Source organism: Patiria miniata, unplaced genomic scaffold, assembly GCF_015706575.1.
Source record: "Patiria miniata isolate m_02_andy unplaced genomic scaffold, ASM1570657v1 HiC_scaffold_1, whole genome shotgun sequence".
Classification (NCBI taxonomy): domain Eukaryota; kingdom Metazoa; phylum Echinodermata; class Asteroidea; order Valvatida; family Asterinidae; genus Patiria; species Patiria miniata.
The window spans coordinates 26,349,657-26,367,849 of NW_024037047.1; the positions used below are offsets into that span (position 1 = coordinate 26,349,657).

Consider the following 18,193-nt stretch of genomic DNA (forward strand, 5'->3'; position numbering starts at 1 on the left):
AGGTGTGGAAAGATGCAGGGGAGGGTGGATGAGAGAACAAAGAAACAAAGGGAGATGGCAAACCACAAGGGGTCTTGTGTAAACAGGGGAGGGACCAGAAAGGGGAAGGATCAAAGGACACAGGGAGTGGGAACGGACAAAAGAGTGTGAGAGTGAAGGGAAGATGTGGGGGGGGGGGAACAGTATTGAGGTGCAAAGGGATGAAAGAAGGGGGAAGATGGGTAAACACAAACAAGGGAGACCAGATGGATTATCTGTAACAGAAGACAATGGAGGAAGAAAAGGATTAATCATTTCCAAGTTGGATGTTGAGACCATGTGGTTGAATAGTTCGAAGACGATTCATCCACACTTTCTCTCTGCTGAGGCGAACTGAGTCAAATTTTCTGTCAAACTCGTTTACTAACAAAATTTCTGTTAAAGTTAGCCGAAAATCGGCTAAACCGGTCACCCCCTACCTAGCCTTGCCTTCCATTTGTGCGTGCGCGCGCTGCATGCACCACTGCACGGCGTGGTAGTTACATGTGAGGCACCTGCAAGTACGAAGTGCAGGTGCACACACGTCCGCCGTACACAGCCACGGACATGACAGAATTAGTGTGTACAAACACACATGACATGCATGACATACATGAGGGGCGGAGGCGATTGGCATGTTTAATCTTTACTACTTGAGTACTACTACTAGTGCTAGGCGGCAGTGTATCGTTCTTTATAACCATTGTCTTAGATTGAGAAGGTTCACAATGGCAACAAAACAAGAGTAAGTTCATCTCTAGCCCAGGTTGGACGAAGTCTTCATTGCATTACGACTAACGTAGGGCATGTAGGGAGGAAAGGAGTCCACCTGGCATGCCTGGGCTAGTTCATCTCCAACTTCTGACTTTGTAACTTTTGTAGGCCTACGTACAGGATGTACAAATGTACATGTACAGGTTGCACTGAAAGGGTTTGTTGAGGGCAATCAAGCGTACTCCGTAGCCGGCGCCGAGCGAGGTGCATTCTGAGATTGAGTTGCGGGGTATTCTGCAATTGTGTCTGTAGGAAAGATTCCCATATCTGGCCATCACTAATTTTTCCCTTCAGTGACCTACCAGTTGTAGGACAGTAGTACCATAGGCCCGATCAGAAGGTGACAATCATTTGACAATAGGCCCTATCAGGGGCGGATCCAGGGGGGGGGGGGGCAAAGGGGGCCATGCCCCCCCCCCAAAAAAACGAAACCAATTTTTTTTTTTTAATGTGACATCGCAATAAAGGCAGGCAATGAGTACACCACCATCTTTTCCTCAAAATAAATTGGTTAAAGTGGTCAGAAATTGCCTCAGATCGCACCACAGAGCATCTAGAATCCAAAAAAATTTCGGGGCCCTTAAGCGGGCCCCGAACCCCACGCCGTAATTTTTTAGACCCACTTTTTTGGGGGACCAAAAAATTTTTGGGCCCCCCAAAAAATTGTGTTCTGGATCCGCCCTTTGGCCCAATGAAGTAAAACTAAAACTAATTTAGCAGGGAAACTATAGGCCTACTTACTGAGAAAACAAGTTGAAATACAGTTTGTGCACAGCGTGACAATTAGTGATGGCCAGTTATGGGAATCTTTCCCTAGACTAGTGTATTAGGGGTAAGATAGTACATGTACCATACTCCATAGACAGATAGAGCTAGCTCTATGCATGTACTGCCACTCAAGCTGTGCATGGGCTACGGAGATGAGGGAAAATTGAACTCACACATCATTTTGTGGTTTCAACCTACAGTGACAATGTCCTGGTTCCCCTCTCGGAGGCGGAGTCTTTTGTGGAGCGCTGCATGGTGGCTGTGGGGGCCAAGCCCAGCCACGCCAAGGACCTGGCTACGTTGCTGGTGTGCGCTGACTACAGGGGGCACTTCAGTCATGGCATGAACAGACTCTGTAAGTCATCATCGGTGGCGTCAAAGGTGGGGAAGGCTGGCGAGGGGAAGGGGAGGCTGGCCAGGGGGGGGGGGGGGGGGGGGGGGGGGGAGGGGGGCCTTGTTTCAGTGGGAGACTGGGCCTTGAGCATGTTGAGTGAAGGGCAACATTACTTTGTGTGTGTGTATTGGTATTGTGCTGATTGTTTTTGTTAATAAGTGTAACTTTTGGGGTTCTTTGAATGTAGTTTGTTAAATCAGTATGTTTCATTGTTGAACTAGTAGGCCCGAACTGATTGCACACAGAAACTTGCATGGGGAAACTTTTTTAATTGTCAAAATACAATTTGTTTTATATTTTTGACCTAATGTGGCAACAAAACTAAAGCCAGCAATTGCGTCCCCAAAATCCCGTCGGGTTACCGCAAGTACCCATTTTTTTGGTTATAGGCCTTGGAAACAAATCCAGTGATTTTGAGGTAGAGGATTAAAAACTGGATTAAAAATGGACGAAATTATGGGGTGGTTGTATTTTGCCCAGTAGGTACATGTACTACACATGTACACGTATTCAAAGGTGGATCCAGAGAGCTAACTGCCACAGAGGAGAGGGGGCCCTCTCACAAGTAAAAAATGGTCTTTGAGAAAAGTTTGGTCACTACAGGGGGAAGTGGGAGGGGAGGGCGGGGCGGGACATCCCCTCTGCCCCCCCCCCCATGGATCTGCCACTGAGATTCTCTTACATGTATGTATCTTTACTCCAATCATCATTCTTAGCGATGTATGTGGAGGACATCAGGAGTGGGACCAATGCCAAGGACGGGGAACCGGTGATACTCAAGGAGATGGGCGGCACGGCCTGGGTGGACGGGAAGAATGTGCTGGGACCGGTGGTTGGTCGATTCTGCACCGATCTGGCCATCAAGAAAGCTAAAGAGGCTGGGATTGGCATGGTGGTCGCCAAGGGTGAGTTTCTTCAGCAGGGGTGTGAAATCTCAGCTTAAAAGCTGATTTCAGCTTTTTTTGTCTTGGATTGCAGCTTTTTTTCTTTCCTCACTAGTTGTGTACTTAGTATAGGAGATTTCCAAAGTTCAGTTTTTTTACACCTTTTTCAGCTGTTTTCAGCTATTTTTTTAGCAGTGGTCACTCACATCCCTGTATCAGGTTTATCACAACAGCCACCTTCGGCGGTGGAAGTAATGCTCTAGATAGGTAGGCTAATGTTCCGAAAAGGCCGAGTAAAAAAAAAAAATAGTTTCTCGTCCGGGGTTTTTGAAAAAAGGGAGGAAGCGGGGCTTTTTATTTTTTATTTTTTATTTTTTTCAAGATGACCGCCTTTTCAAAATTTCCTGCAACCGTTGGTGTTCCACTGTTCAAAGACACTTTTAAAGATGAAAGACAAGTTGGACAAGAGAACTGACCATATTTACAGTGTCATTTAGAGTTGTATTGGTATTGGTATTTATTTCCGATGAATTTGTAGACTTTTTCGGTGTGTTTCTACTACATTTTTCAAAAATAAAAAATAATAAAAAAATCCAGGCGGCCTCCAAAAAGGAAGCGGGCGGGGCGGGGACGAGAAACTTGGTTTTTTTTTTTACTTTGCCTAATCTGTCACAGGGCAGTTGCTTTGTACAATAGCATGCACAGTGGTTTCTCCATTGAAGGGGGCCACGTGCGGTGTTGTAGGTCTCGAGACCGGTCTCGGTCTTGGACTCGGAATCGGGAGCTGTGGGCTCGGTCTTGGTCCGGTCTCGGTCCCCTTTGGTCTCGATATTTTGGCTGGTCTCGAATCGAGACCAGCCAAAATGTTGACATTTGAGTCACGCACATAAAGCAAAGTAAGTACCAATTTATGCAATTAGGGCCAGCCATTTTCGTTGATTGTATAGTTTATTAGCCAACCCTTGTGGGCGTTAACTGAAGGATTTTTTTTATTTTTGAAATAAATGAGGTGCCCCAAATTAGTGACATTTTCGACTCCAATCTTCTCTTTAATTTGGGATAATATTTTGGAGAAAGAGTACATAGTTGTAGTTGTACCTGATTTTCCAGCATTGAATTCACACACTCTTACCAGTTACCACTCACTGTTGTCGTGAGAGTGCATGATACATTGTAAGACTCCATTTTCTGGCTGCTCATTTGAAGTATACCCATTATTCCTCAAAAAGCAAAAATCCAAGTCAGAAAAAAATACAAAATCTATATCTGGCTACCATCTCTCAACTTTTGGGTCTACATGTACAAGTTCATATTCCATGATGGAAATTTAAAAAAAGTAAGTCAATATTTTCTTGCTCCAATTATTTTGAAATCAGGTTTCCTTTCCTTTTCTGTAGGCCTACAATCCAAATAAAAAAACACCCCAAAACGCATTGCTGCATCAATTCCGGAACTTTGGTCTGACCAGAGACCGACTATTTTTTAGGGGGGCCTAATAACCAGCAAAATGCTTTGGCTGTGCAAGGGGGCCTTTGCAATAGAAATGATGGATTGGTCTATATCGTGACAAGCCACTTTATTCCCATTCACTATTATTCAGTCGTTTGCTTTTGTAAACCAATTGTTATTCTTATTCTCATATTTTTCCCCCCTCAGGTTCCAACCATTTTGGAATTGCTGGCTGGTACACCATGCGTTGTGCAGAAGCAGGCATGCTGGGCATGTCCTTCACAAACACTTCACCCCTCGTTGTGCCTACTAGAGCGAAAAAGGTGTGTCCTGTCAATTTGTAATCGTTATTTTTTTTGGGGGGGGGGGGGAGTGGTGGAGTGTCTGTGCCGATTGTGAGACTTCTTGTGCTTATATTTCCTGCTGCTGTCGATTTTTATGAACATTGCATTCATTAGCCTTGGTCAAGGCCTTCGACGACAGTGTCCGATGACCAATGGCCGGCTGCTAACATCAGGCATGCAACTTTTCCTCGGATCAGCTGATTTCCTCTTTTTTTTCTTTACTTGCCATGTATGCCATTAAAATTGAAAACCAATGAAAAATTTCGACCAATGAAATATTACAGTATCCAAACACATGATATAAATCATTGGGCTGACTTACATGTAGCGTGCAGCATGAATTCGCAAAACATTGCACATCCCTGTGTGGACCTCCCCTATCAGCACAATCGCTGTGATCACCGTCAATATCGCCACCATCACCATCACTACAATCATCCCCATCTTTACTACTAATATTGTAATCATTACGATCGTCAAAACCAGCTGCACAATCTTCACCATCATCATTTCACAATCATTGCAATCATCATCATCATGACAATCACTTAGATCGCCACTACCATCAACACAATCATTGTGATCATCAGCACCATCACCTCAATCATAGCCATCACCATCACCACAGTCATTGTAGTCACCATTACCATTACCACAAACATTGTCATATCACCACCATCAATGCATTCACTGTGTACTTCACCACAGTCTTTCCGATCATCATCATCATGGCAATCACTTAGATCACCACTACCATCAACACAATCATCGTGATCATCAGCACCATCACCTCAATCATGGCCATCACCATGTGATGGGCGTCAATCGACGGGATATCATATCGTTTGTTCCCCCCCCCTCCCACTTTTGAAAAGCGATTGACGCCCTTGGCCATCACCATTACCACAAACATTGTCATATCACCACCATCAATGCATTCACTGTGTACTTGACCACAGCCATTAATTGCGATCATCATCATCATCTTCACAATCTGTTTGATCATCACCTCAATCACTGTCATATCACCACCATCATCTCATTCACTGTATGCTATCGATCACCACAATCCCTTTGATCATCACCACCATCATTGCAATGATTGTGATCATCATCACCACTATCATCACCACCATCATGACCCCATCACCCATTATTGTCATAATGCAACATGCAAGTGCTGTAGATAATTTCCACAAAACATGGCATAACAATCATGCTTTTACATATCCTTTGCGATTGCCATCCATTTTCAACTCTCTTTAGCCTGTTTTGGGAACAAATCCTGTGTCTTTAGCAGCACCAGCCTAAAAAAAGGGGATAGTTTTGTTCTTGACATGGCAACATCTACCGTGGCATTTGGAAAGGTAAAATTTGTGCTATATTTATATGTTTGACACATTAATATTGCTATAATTTTGTTTCAAATTGTATTCCATTTCGGGTTCTCTTTTTAGCCTGTTTTGGGAACGAATCCTTTGTCTTTAGCAGCACCAGCAGAAAAAGGGGACAGTTTTGTTCTCGACATGGCGACATCCACAGTGGCCCTTGGAAAGGTACACTAGTACTCTTTAGGGCTGTCCGTTTTCGAATAATATAGTATCCGATTACTCGAAACTGCGTTTGACATAATACTCAGATATTCGAAACCGACAGCTGTTCTGCTTTCTGCGCCGTTAAAAAGTCACACAAGATCAGAGCGTGCTAGATAAAATTTGCGTGCGGCAATCAATGCATATGAGAAGCATGAGTGTTTTGCAGTAAGTATATCATAACTATAAAGGGCTTACATGCAATGCAATAATCGCACTAGACAGCTCCCGCCTTCGGCTCCGCCATTACTAGCAACCAGGCCTTTAACAAAGTACGCGTATGTTGATGAATTGCACATGTAACCATTATGTCATCAGAACGCTACATTATTATTACCCATGCTCATCGGGGTACAGAACATTCTTGTGGGCTTTTAGAAAATTCAAATTCAAAGAAACAAAATCTAGTTGGCCTTTTATTCATAAAAGGAGCAAAGTATACATGTACAGGGTGAGTAAAAAAACCGAAACCCAAGTGTCGGGAACATTGTTTTAGTGAAGTTCTGCATGTAGCACTTTCAAAATGTAGGATATAAAAGCCCAATTCATGACCTTTCTTCTAGTACAAAAATCATTCAAATCACTCATGTACTTTTCAAGTTACTCATGTACTTTTCAAGTTACGGAGTTTTTACACAAATGCCGTTTTAAGGTTCTGTCCACGGATCACAAAAAAGTTCAGTGTTCTTTCAGCAAAACGAAAAAGATTCACATAGGGATGTGTGTGAAATTTGTTTTCGTTTTGCTGAAAGAACGCACACCTTTTTTGTAATCCTTGGACAGTACAGGTACTTTAAAACGGTAGTTGTGTTTAAAACACCGTAACCTGAAAAGTACATGAGTGATTGGAATGATTCTTGTACTGAAAGAATGCTTATGAATTGGGCGTGCATATCCTAGATTTTGAAAGTGCTACATTCAGAACTTGACTAAAACAATGGTCCCGACATTTGGGTTTCGTTTTTTTTTTTACTCACCCTGTATGTGATGACGAAGTGTCTTGCCCAGGGACACGTAGGCCTATGTAACACAACTGACTTCAAACCATTGAGCTATGGTAAATTACTAGAGCGCTAGCTCCTCATTCCCCCACGTGGAAGTACTTTGAAGCTGTCCTGGGCGCAGACATTTTGAATTCATGTGTTGGATTGTGGAACATAATAAAATCACACGCAATAGGTTTCGGATAATGTACTCTAAATGCAACACGCAAGTACATGTACAACATACGCGGACAACGTCAGCGCATTTTCTGTGAGTATGACAGTTAAAAAAGGTCGTACATGTAGCAAAAATCGTCTGTAGCGCCTACATGTACATGCACGCAATTGCGTTAATTGGTGTAAGTTTGCGCAGAACAAATGAAATGCTCGTTTACTCAATATGCATTTGGTTTCATAGGTGTATCAGCTTTGATAATGCACTGGATGCAGATATGCAAAGAGACATACTAAAGCTGTACTAAATTTTGAGTTTTCCATAGGTTTGTCCACAAACATGGATGCGCCCAGTAGGCTTCATTTGTACAGCGAGTTGGCACTGTAATTATAGCTTTGTGCTTCAAACACAAAGTCTCTCGAAAGAATTCTGAGAGTTTGATTTTAAAGATATAGTCCATCATTTGTAATTTGTGCATTTTGTTCGTTTGAAGCAACAAAAGTGTTCAAAATCTAATGAAGGATACTGAACAACTAACCTGATGAAGTTTCAGCTCAGCTTCAGCTGTATATTCCGAGAAAAACAGCATTTTATGATCTCAATTTCAAATCAAAAGTTGCTGAATCATGTTTTGAATTGGGCCTGAATTCAGCATCCGAGACACGTTCTCACTGAGCCGATTGCAGCTATGCGCGATGTCACGCACTGATCCAATGAATTATAGCAACCGCGCGGGTGTGCGTCGTGCCAATGCTTGTGCGCTTCACCGAATAACAAAACGAACTACTAATGTAAATTTTCCTACGGTGCATCTTAAAACGCACCGTTGGAAAGGCGTTCTTTTGTTGATTACTTCAAAATGACAGCTTGCCAGAAAGAATAATTTCACAGGGAGTTTAGTCCACTTAGCTATCTTTCAACTAAGTATGTTTTTCAACAATAATTAGTTACTTTTCGGACTGCTGCAAATAATGGACTATAGCTTTAACCCAAATGTCCCCTGCCTAATACTCATACAGTGTAGTGCTGTGCAATGTAATACTAGTGCTGCTAATGGTTAACACTTGTTGTTTTTGTGTCTGATACAGATTGAGCTGAATAATATGAAAGAAATACCCATACCCAGTGGCTGGGGAACTGATTCAAATGGCCAGGTAGGATTCGAACCAGTTCCAAACATTTCTTGTCATATTTTACTCTGAAATGAAAGGGAGCATGCAGATAAACTCTGCAATTATCAGTACATCCTTAAAAAAAGCATTTTAAAACACTTTTGCCCTTCATTTTCAATCTTGCATTTTCTAAGGAAGGTCAGGGCCATTTGGGTTTTTATTCTAACACAAATTTCCATATTAATGAGCTTAATAATGATATTACCAAATGGCCCCCCCCCCTGGAAATTTATTCAGCTATAAGTGACCATGGTTAATGGGTTTAACAGAAATTTGATGGGATTTAACGTCACTTGGATGGAGTGATCCATGCATGGGCGGGGGTTCATCACAACTCTTCTGAAATTGGAGGTCAAAGGTCATCTAGGGGTCATTTGAGGTCACACTGGACACAATTTGACTGAATTTTTTTTAAGAACACAAAAGGGATCGACCGCAAAAAAATGCTACACATGCGATCCGTGATTACATGTATTTGTTCAACTCTGAATTTTCTTTGTAGTTGACACAAAATCCATCAGAGGTACTGCAAGGTGGGGGTTTGATGGCGCTCGGTGGCCCAGAAGTCTTAGGAGGTTACAAGGTAAAATTTGAAATTGTGTTCTTCCTAATCAGCTAATTTCTCAACTAATGGAATTTTATACACAGCCACTGTTTTAAAGTTCTGTCCACGGATCACAAAACAAAGGTGTGCGTCGTTTTTTACTGAAAGAACACTGAACTTTTTTGTGATCCGTGGAGAGAACCTTAAAACGGGGATTTGTTTAAAATGCCGTAACTTGAAAAGTACACGAGTGATTTGAATGATTCTTGTACTAAAAGAAAGCTTATGAATTGTGCTTTCATATCCTAGATTTTAAAATTGCTACATGCAGAACTTCACTAAAACAACAGTCCCGACATTTGGGTTTAGTTTTTTTTTTACACACCCTGTACAGTCATAGACAATGGGCCGCATTTCAGACTCTTGGGCCACTGTGTAACTTAAGCAAATTGAACGCACCTGTGACAGTCAGTGAGCTAGTCAGTGAGCTAGTCAGTCAGACAATCAGACACCAAAAGAGCTATAGGCTGGCCCCTCCGAGACCATGTTACAAAAGATAAACCAGGATTGTATTGTATTGTATTGAATGAAATCGGATTTGATTTGCCCTCTTCGTAGGGCTATGGTCTGAGCATGGGAGTGGAGATACTGTGTGGAATCCTTGCTGGCTCAGCGTTTGGACCGTTCGTCAGGCATTGGACCAAGAAAGAGGAGGAAGCTAATTTAGTAAGTGAAGTTCAAACAGAAAGTCTGTGACTATAGACCGCTTGCAGACGCGATCGATAATTGACGCGCGAAGGTGCACGATGCCATGTTATGGGACAAAATGTGCATGGATAGATATACGCCTGTCCCACAACATGGCGTCGCGCGCCTTCGCGCGTCGATTATCGAACGCATCTGCAAGCGGTCTATAGCCGATATGGCCTATCAGGCTGGTAAATGGGCCTCATTCACGAGTTGGCCATTGTTGTCAAGTTCCCTGCATGTATTTCATTAATTGTTAACTGTTGAATTGGATGGCGCCAGACTATTTATGCAGGCACACTGCAGTCTTATTTTACTGTCATTATTTTTTAAATATGGCTTGAACAATTATGGAATGTTTAATTACAAATTTAAAATTATTTGTTGTGGCAGACTGGAATTGATTATAAATATAATTGCTTTCATTTCTCTTCTTAAGTTAATTTTTTTTAAAGATTTTACCTAACTTTCCATTCAATATGGCCGACTTGTGAATAAGGCCCATTATCAATGGTTTCAGTGGTAGAAACGGCTGAGAATATTTCTATCTCTCCCCCCCCCCCCACTACCCATCCTGAAAGGATGTCAGTCCATCACAGGAATATAATTCCAGTACCCATTCATACCCTGGGTTTGAGAGAGGTACCGTAAGTGAGGGTCAAGTAGCTTGCCTGAGGACACAACACATGGCAAGCAAGCTGGATTCGAACCCCTGATGACCCTCTGATCATGAGTCACATTCATATCTATATGCAGGCTTCACGCCCCCAATAACATGGTAAAAAACATCAGGTAGAGACTGTCAGTACATATGTATAGCGCTGCAGTCAGGGGTGTGAAATCTCAGCTTTAAAGCTGATTTCAGCTTTTTTGTTGTGGATTTCAGCTTTTTTCCTTCACTTGCTGTGTAAAAAAAGTATAGGAGATTTCCAAAGTTCAGCTTTTTTACACCTTTTTCAGCTGTTTTCAGCTATTTTTATCAGTGGTCACTCACACCCCTGTGCAGAGTACAGTGTATATTCTCCAGACCGTGCATGGGTACTTGTGCGTGTAGTTCATCCAGATAGCAGTATTAGCAAGAAAAGATATTCTGAATACTTTGGAAGTCGGCAGATGGATGACATTACTTTGTTAATCTTAAATATTCAAATTAGCCAGCTGTTGATTCTCTAAATATCATCTGATGATTTCATGAATAATAATGAATAGGCAAAATTGGACTACCGGTACTTATAGTTGGATTATAATACTCTTGCCATCATAAATTTGAGGCTGATGATGATCCAAACGGAAAACCGACAGTAGTTTGAATTGGCAGTAAATGGTAATTGCATTCTAAAGTTTAATGATATTTAATCTTGTGTTGTATGCCTGGCGAAATACGGCTGCAGAGCTCAATTTCCGGTTGATGTAGTCTGCAGGCGAGTAATTAAAAAATAATTCAAGACCAGATGAATTTTTAAATGACATGCGCTGTCAGAAAAGGTGGAGCTGAATTAATTTACAAGAAGATTCTGATTCACTGTTGCGGTAAATTGGAAAACAAAAATGCTTTGTATATTACAAAGATGATAATTAGAACCCATTAGTCAAATGAGACTTCAAATGGAGCACTTGGCATTCTTTTTAGAGTTAGCCCTTTTAGTGCCTGCGAAATTTGAAAAGTTTAACCTAAAGTGCCCAACTTCGAGCGTTTTTGTTAGTTGTTCAAAATTCTGTAAAAAAAAAGTAAATAAGTTTTACTCACTACATTTATTGTTGTTGCTCTCTGGTATATCCTTGGTATATTGGAAAGTCAATAGTAGCCACATACATGGTGATACACCCTGAAACACTGTCCTGCACACAGGGGAATTCCACACTTTTTGCAGAAAATACGAGTTTTAGTGCTGCGCCCTCTCGCAAGAACTTGAATAAAAAAATAAATACAGGTCGTACATGCATGAAAATGGTACCATTAGAAAGAGCAAGAGTGCCCCCTTTTGATAACATGTTTACTCTACCTCGTACATGTACGAGGTTTGGCGATTTTAATCACGAACATTACCTCGTACATGTACGAGGTTGGCGCATTCATACTAACAAATATACCTCGTACATGTACGAGTTTGGCACTGAAAGAGTTAACTATTATGCATGGTCATTGTGAAGAACTACCTGACCAATGGTTTAGTTATAGAGCCATAGTTAGCACACATCAAATCATTATATGTGATACGATCAGGCTAAATGAGTCTTTTGTCGGGAATTTTCATTTGGAGATTCAGGCCAAAATAGGACCACACACATCACTTCATCACATCTCTTGGTGTTCCGACTTCCATAATTTTTGAACTAAAGATGGTACCAGCATGGGGTTTTCACAGCAGTAATGCTGAGATTGTGCTCTTTCCAAATCTGTAATAAAAACACAAATTTGCCAGGGTTGACAAACGACTCGTTTAGCTTGATCGCATCACATATTAATCCTAACCCCTACATGTAGGCCTTTTTGTTAGGATGCATCCTCGATCCTTAAAATTCTTCAACAGCCCCGATGTAAACATTGTATAACAGCCTGATCAATCCTCCAAAATCTTCCGTTATTTCTTGAGTTTATTCATTGGAGGGACGACCGCTGCCTCAATCCTGCAAAATCCTCAAACGCATGTTGGTCTATCGGTACTTTCCTCGCCTTTCACCGCTGTGACCCAGGTTGGAATCCCGCCTGGGCAATACGTGGATGGGTTTTCATTAGTCCCTGTCTGATTCTGTGGGTTTTCCCCAGAATATCATTCTGAGATTTTTCTCTCAAAAGTGTAATTTACTTTCATATCTTCTACCAAGGGATCCCATCCCACTGGAAATAATTCGAAAGACTTTATTAGTGTGCTATATCCTGGTCAACTGTGCCCAATAATCGTAAAAAAAGAAGAAAAAAAATAGTGCCGATGATGTTCAGTAGCAGTGAGGAAGATTTAAGTATAATCATCTGGGCATAAATTTATGCATATGTCTAAGCATAAACAACACAAGGTACAACCTATTAAAGACGTTGACACGATGCATCCTCCAAAATCAACTGACACAATATTGCCATATCCAGCCTCAATCCTTCGTAATCCTCCACTTATGCAGAGAAGATTTTGGAGGATTTGGAAAGGTGTAACAAATGTGTTCAAGTTGTCCACGGGTATTGTGCACCCTGCATTTGAGATTTTAATGTTCCCTTTGATATGTTTTTGCATTTCATGAGGTCAGTGTTTTACCAGACATGTAGATCTGACAGCAGGGTTTAATCACTGGACTAAGGTCGAGTGGTCCATGGGTATTTCGCACCCTGCATTGTAGATCCTAATATTGCGTTTAATATTCTACGTTACACAGGGCCAGTGTTTCATCGCTATCAACCCAGAAGCCTTTGCTCCTGGTTTCCCAGGCCGCATGTCAACGTTGATGAAGGAATGCAGAACCGCCGAACCAGTAAGTCCACTGCTACGTACTTGCACATCACTCTGCAACTGAACAGTACAGGACCCAATTTCATAATAATAAAAAGCGCCTGTCGATTGGTCAGTTTCTTGATGTCATACTCAGTCTAGTTGCATAATTAATCGCCGTACTGCTTACATATATACCATGGCTGGCTTCCATTACTGGACCGAGCCCAGTCTAATGTAGCTTTCGCCAATGAGCACCCTACTGTGATGGCTTCTCAATCAGTTAACGGCCATAAATATGTTCGCACATACTGCGAGAGTGCATGGTTTGTCCTCGATCATACCATGGAGCCTTTTTCATAGCTCCATGCTTGATCATACAGTCAGGCTATACCCAATGTATGTATGTCGTTGTCCAGAGCCACCTGCCTCCCATCAGAATTTGAGTGACGAACCAGTTAATTCGTCACCGACACCACGAAGTAACACCCATCTACATACCAGTAAAAACTAGCAATCGGAGAAAACGGCAACTAAAGTTGAACGCCTTCTAAAACAACACTTTGCGTCAAAACGACAGAGTATTTTCAGTTGGGTTTCTCGTTGTGGACACTTGATGAATTGAATTTATTAAATCTGCTGTTTATCACTCGTTTGTGTATTAAATAAACAAGAAATAAGAGAAAAAAGATGAGCGTTAGTTCGTGAAACCGAAAAAGCTGCGAAACTGTAAATTTTCGTTTTCACGAAGTAACACTCTTCAATGTATTTAACACGAGAAGAGTGCAACTTCAGGTCAGCGCGCGCGCGCTCATACAACTTGTTACAAGAAGAGTGTTACTTCGTGAAAACGGTTTTGCTCACTTATGAGCAGAGTGCGCGCCATGCATTGCAATGGAAAATGGAACTTGAGTGTTACTTCATGAAAACGAAAATTGTCACTTTTGCGCAAAAGTTGCCATGGATACTTAGCGTAATTATTAAAGTAAAGCTCTTGAAGCTTTGAAACTTCGTGCAATGGTAGGCCTTGATGAATAATGTTTAAAAATCCAAAAAACTGAAAATCGAAAAAAATGTGGTTTAACACGGTAGAGTGTTACTTCGTGGTGTCGGTGACGAATTGCTGGAGAGCTACCTACATCTAAGAAGGCCACATTAGACTGGGCTCGGTCCAGTAATGCGCCAGGGTCTATTACATAGACTAGCATGAGGTATGCAGGCTATAAATGTTTCTTTTGTTTTGGACTCCATTTAGGCAGAAGGTGAGACAGAGGTGCTCGTAGCCGGAGACCCAGAGAGGCAGCACATGAAAAAAGTAGATGAGGAAGGTGGAGTCACTTACCACCGCAATCTTATTCAGTTGATGGTGAGTAGCCTTATATAAGGCTATAGCTGTAATCGGCTATATAGCCCATATACGTTTAACTGAACCAGTGTCATCGTCCAGTCTTTTTCCCGAGTGGGACAAGTTTACTGAACAAAATCCGGTACAGTTATGCTCTTGGTTTGTTTTGAAAATATTTAGACAAAAGGGCAGGCTGGTTGGGAAAGGACACGGACTCAAGTTCCGAGTCTGAGCTCTTTTGGTATATATGCTTTTTGTTGCACATGCCATTGTATGTCAGGATATGTGATGCGACCGTGGTCAATTTTTTTTATTACAGATTTGAAAAGAACACAATCTCAGCATTACTCATGTGAAAACCGTATGCTGATACCATCTTTAGTTAAAAAATTATGGAAGTCGGAACACCAAGAGATGTGATGTCACGGATGTGATGAAGTGGTCCTATTTTGGCCTGTATATCTCCAAATGAAAATTCCCGACAAACAACTCATGTAGCTTGATCGCATCACATATGTGTCTGCAGCTCATTCAAACTGCCGTAACAGATCTATCTGCACCTAGCTTATTCTCTCTGTATACTTTGGATTCAGGATAGGGAATGGGCTGCAACACTGATCCTACAGAATGAAGTCTCACCTGATAGTCAAACTGACGTTTTTGTTGTCATTCCTCCACAGGACAAGTTGGCAAAGGATCTAACAATTGAGCCCATGAAACCCAAGGCGTAATCTGAGAGAAACCCCTGCCTCCTCAACATAATGGGGACCATTAATTGGATGTATGTGTGAGATGCGTATGCGGCTTGGAAAAACTGGCTTGTTACATGTACATGTATATCACCATTTTGTGTGGTTTCACCAACCCCCACGCATGAGAATCTTCCAGTTTAACCCTAACCGAACTCAACCCATCAAAGTTCAACAGCAGGTTTTGTTTAAATCTGTTGAGATGCGTAGGCCCTACAGTACCCCTAAACTGATGGTCTTTTACACTGAGGTTGGCATACCAACAGTGTGTGTGTACAATTTCCCATGTGGGTGTTGATATTTGCCAGAATGGGTATGGTTCTTAGTAAATTAGGCTGGGGACCGGAGTTAGGGTTAAACAGGAATTTCTGGGGTTTTGTTGCCCTAATTTCTGTTTCTGTTTTTTAAATTTTGAGCCTGTTTTGGGGCTTTTTTTCTTTATTTCACATCTTTTTTTTTCTGTTTTTGCACAAGTTTCCTGTGTTTTTTTTCATTGAAATTCATTTTCATGCCTGAAACCCACATATTCCTTCGTAACATTTCGATGTGAAATTCACATTGGCCATGGCGTAACAGATGAAATAACCATCCAAAATGGTGATGTACTTAGATATTTTTTTTTTCTGAGCTGCATACGTATCCCGTACCCGCACCATTTACAACGGTCCCTACAGCTGTTGTGTCCAGTGCTGGTCCGCAGAGCTTTAAAGCCATGTAGGCCTAAACGCTCTCTTTGATTTGTTAAGACTGCCACACACACCTTTCCGATTTTGCCGGCTCACCAGATCATTGGCATATCGCACAGAGGTGTGCGCTGAAAATTTGGACCGATCTGACCGTATACCAGGCGACCGGATGAAATCAAACATGTTGATGTTTTTTTGCATCCGAATTCACCGGATACGATTTCACCCGCCGCAGCAATATGTTAACCAATCAGATTCACAAAGAAAGTCACATGGTTGTCATCATGTGACTGGTCGTCATCTGACCGATCACCATGTAACCGATTAAAGGAAGGAATCAGGCATGTAAGCGGATAACATTGCTGTCTTAATGCAGCGGTGAAAAAAAAAATATCAGGTGATGGGTTGATCCGGGAAACTGGTAAAATCGAGAAGGTGTGCACCAGGCTTATTAATCGGTAAGCAGCCATTGATTGAAGTGCAATTTAAGCATTGTGACTGGCCCCCAGAAAAACAGGCTAAATGTGACTAACGAATAAGCCAGTTCGGTATGTCAACTCCACATACGCACGTTGATGTGGTTCAATCACGGGCCGGTGTTGTACGAAAAACCAACTCGTATGAAAATCGGACATGTTTAAGCAAATTTGCTGTCATTTGATTGTTTTTTTAAATTTATAATGAATCGTGGATTTTAATCATTTAAAAAAGAAATGTGGGTTTTTAAAAAGTTGGAGATTCTTCACTTTTAGATGTACAATGTAAATGTAATAGTAGTTTTCTTTTTGAGTTAATAACAAACTAAACTGGTGTTCAAGGTACTACAGTACTATATATTAGATTTATATAAATCATTGATCTATGCAATCAGTATTCATTTACATCAGTGTTCATATCTGTATTATTTTAGTGACCTAGAAATGAACGTTTTGTTTTACCATGGTATACATGATGGCGAACCATACATGATACAGCAGAATTAGTTAGAAATAAAATGTTCTCTAGGCCTATGTCTTACTATAATAAGTAGAACTGCAAGTTGCTGCGGTTTTGGGTCTTTTAAAGGCATATCGAGTGCACAACTATCTCATTGAATTTTGGCTGTTCTGTTTCACAACTTTCCTCTTTAATGTAGGTATTTAATATGGCTTTTATATCAGAACACTGGTGTTGGGGGGGGGGGGCACTTTTCCAAGATACACGAGTATAGTGTTATCATGTGAGAAAATTTATCTTGCCTGAAAATGATTATTTTTTTGAGATGCATTTTGATTTTATGTTTCGATTAAATAAAAAATAGCAACTATTTTATTGGCATAGTGTATGCCGATTTAAAAAAAAAAAACCAGCTAAATTGTATCATATTCTACAGTACAGTCAGATTTGTATTTGTTTTGACAGCTGCAGTAATTAACAGTTTGATTTGTTTGTTTGAATCTATAAATTCTTGATAAAAATAGTTTGGATTTGCATGGAAAAACCATCAAATCTATTAAAAAAAAAAAAATGCTGACATTTTTCATCATACATTCCTCTGATTACATTGTCAGTGCATTTATTTATGTGGAACATTTCAATGACTAATGCAGTCGAACCCTGATAAGAATAAGAGCGCTGTTAATACAATATCCTGCTTCTAACAAGCAACATTCCAAAGTCTTTGTTTTTCTATGTTTTCCATCGTTTTTCATTACTGTTGATACAAGGTACCTGTTATAACGAGGTAATTTGTAAAGTCGGACTTGGTTATGAAGGTGTTCGACTGTAATGGACCGATCCAGTAAGCACCGCCCCATGGTATTCTGACCAATCACAGCCGTGATTTATGTCCGACGTGCGTGCACAAAAGTCCGACACATATGGTCCGACATGCCTGCACGCGCGTATAATGCGCGCGGCAGGAAAATGCAGCGTGGCATTGGAGAGGAGCACCCCACGTGCGGTGGGAGGGGCTTACTGGATCGGAAACAGGTCAACTCGTACGCGAACCAACTCGTACGCGAGACGACTCGTACGCGGATTGGTCAACTCGTACGCGAGACAACTCGTACGCCAGCAAACTCGTACGCAAGACAACTCGTACGCGGACCAACTCGTACGCGAACCAACTCGTACGCCAGGCAACTCGTACGCGGACCGAAATAAGCAAA

General features: G+C 41.4%; 1 protein-coding gene across 3 annotated transcripts; it reads left to right on the forward strand.

The window, feature by feature from the left end:
• Positions 1-526: 526 nt before the first annotated feature.
• LOC119726914 (uncharacterized oxidoreductase YjmC-like) lies at positions 527-17,690 on the forward strand. 3 transcript variants are annotated; one of them, XR_005270863.1, is made up of 12 exons: positions 527-763; positions 1,761-1,915; positions 2,671-2,859; positions 4,495-4,610; positions 6,089-6,187; positions 8,470-8,535; positions 9,056-9,136; positions 9,716-9,823; positions 13,211-13,306; positions 14,519-14,629; positions 15,289-16,164; positions 16,755-17,690. XR_005270863.1 is itself a non-coding variant. In XM_038198768.1 (11 exons), exons 1-11 carry the CDS (start codon positions 654-656, stop codon positions 15,337-15,339), a joined length of 1,182 nt encoding a protein of 393 aa, XP_038054696.1. In that variant the 5' UTR covers positions 527-653; the 3' UTR covers positions 15,340-17,690. The 3 variants fall into 3 exon arrangements, 2 of the variants coding, with proteins under 2 accessions (XP_038054696.1, XP_038054703.1); XM_038198768.1 differs by having other exon boundaries at positions 15,289-17,690; XM_038198775.1 differs by lacking the exon at positions 527-763 and adding an exon at positions 1,003-1,021 and having other exon boundaries at positions 15,289-17,690.
• Positions 17,691-18,193: the final 503 nt, after the last annotated feature.

Bases quoted from the DNA above. Each gene is read 5' to 3' on its own strand.
- LOC119726914 (XM_038198768.1), top strand. From the start codon at position 654: ATGTTTAATCTTTACTACTTGAGTACTACTACTAGTGCTAGGCGGCAG. The intron at 2,860-4,494 runs GTGAGTTTCTTC...TTCCCCCCTCAG, and splicing joins TGGCATGGTGGTCGCCAAGG to GTTCCAACCATTTTGGAATT. The intron at 9,824-13,210 runs GTAAGTGAAGTT...TACGTTACACAG, and splicing joins AAGAGGAGGAAGCTAATTTA to GGCCAGTGTTTCATCGCTAT.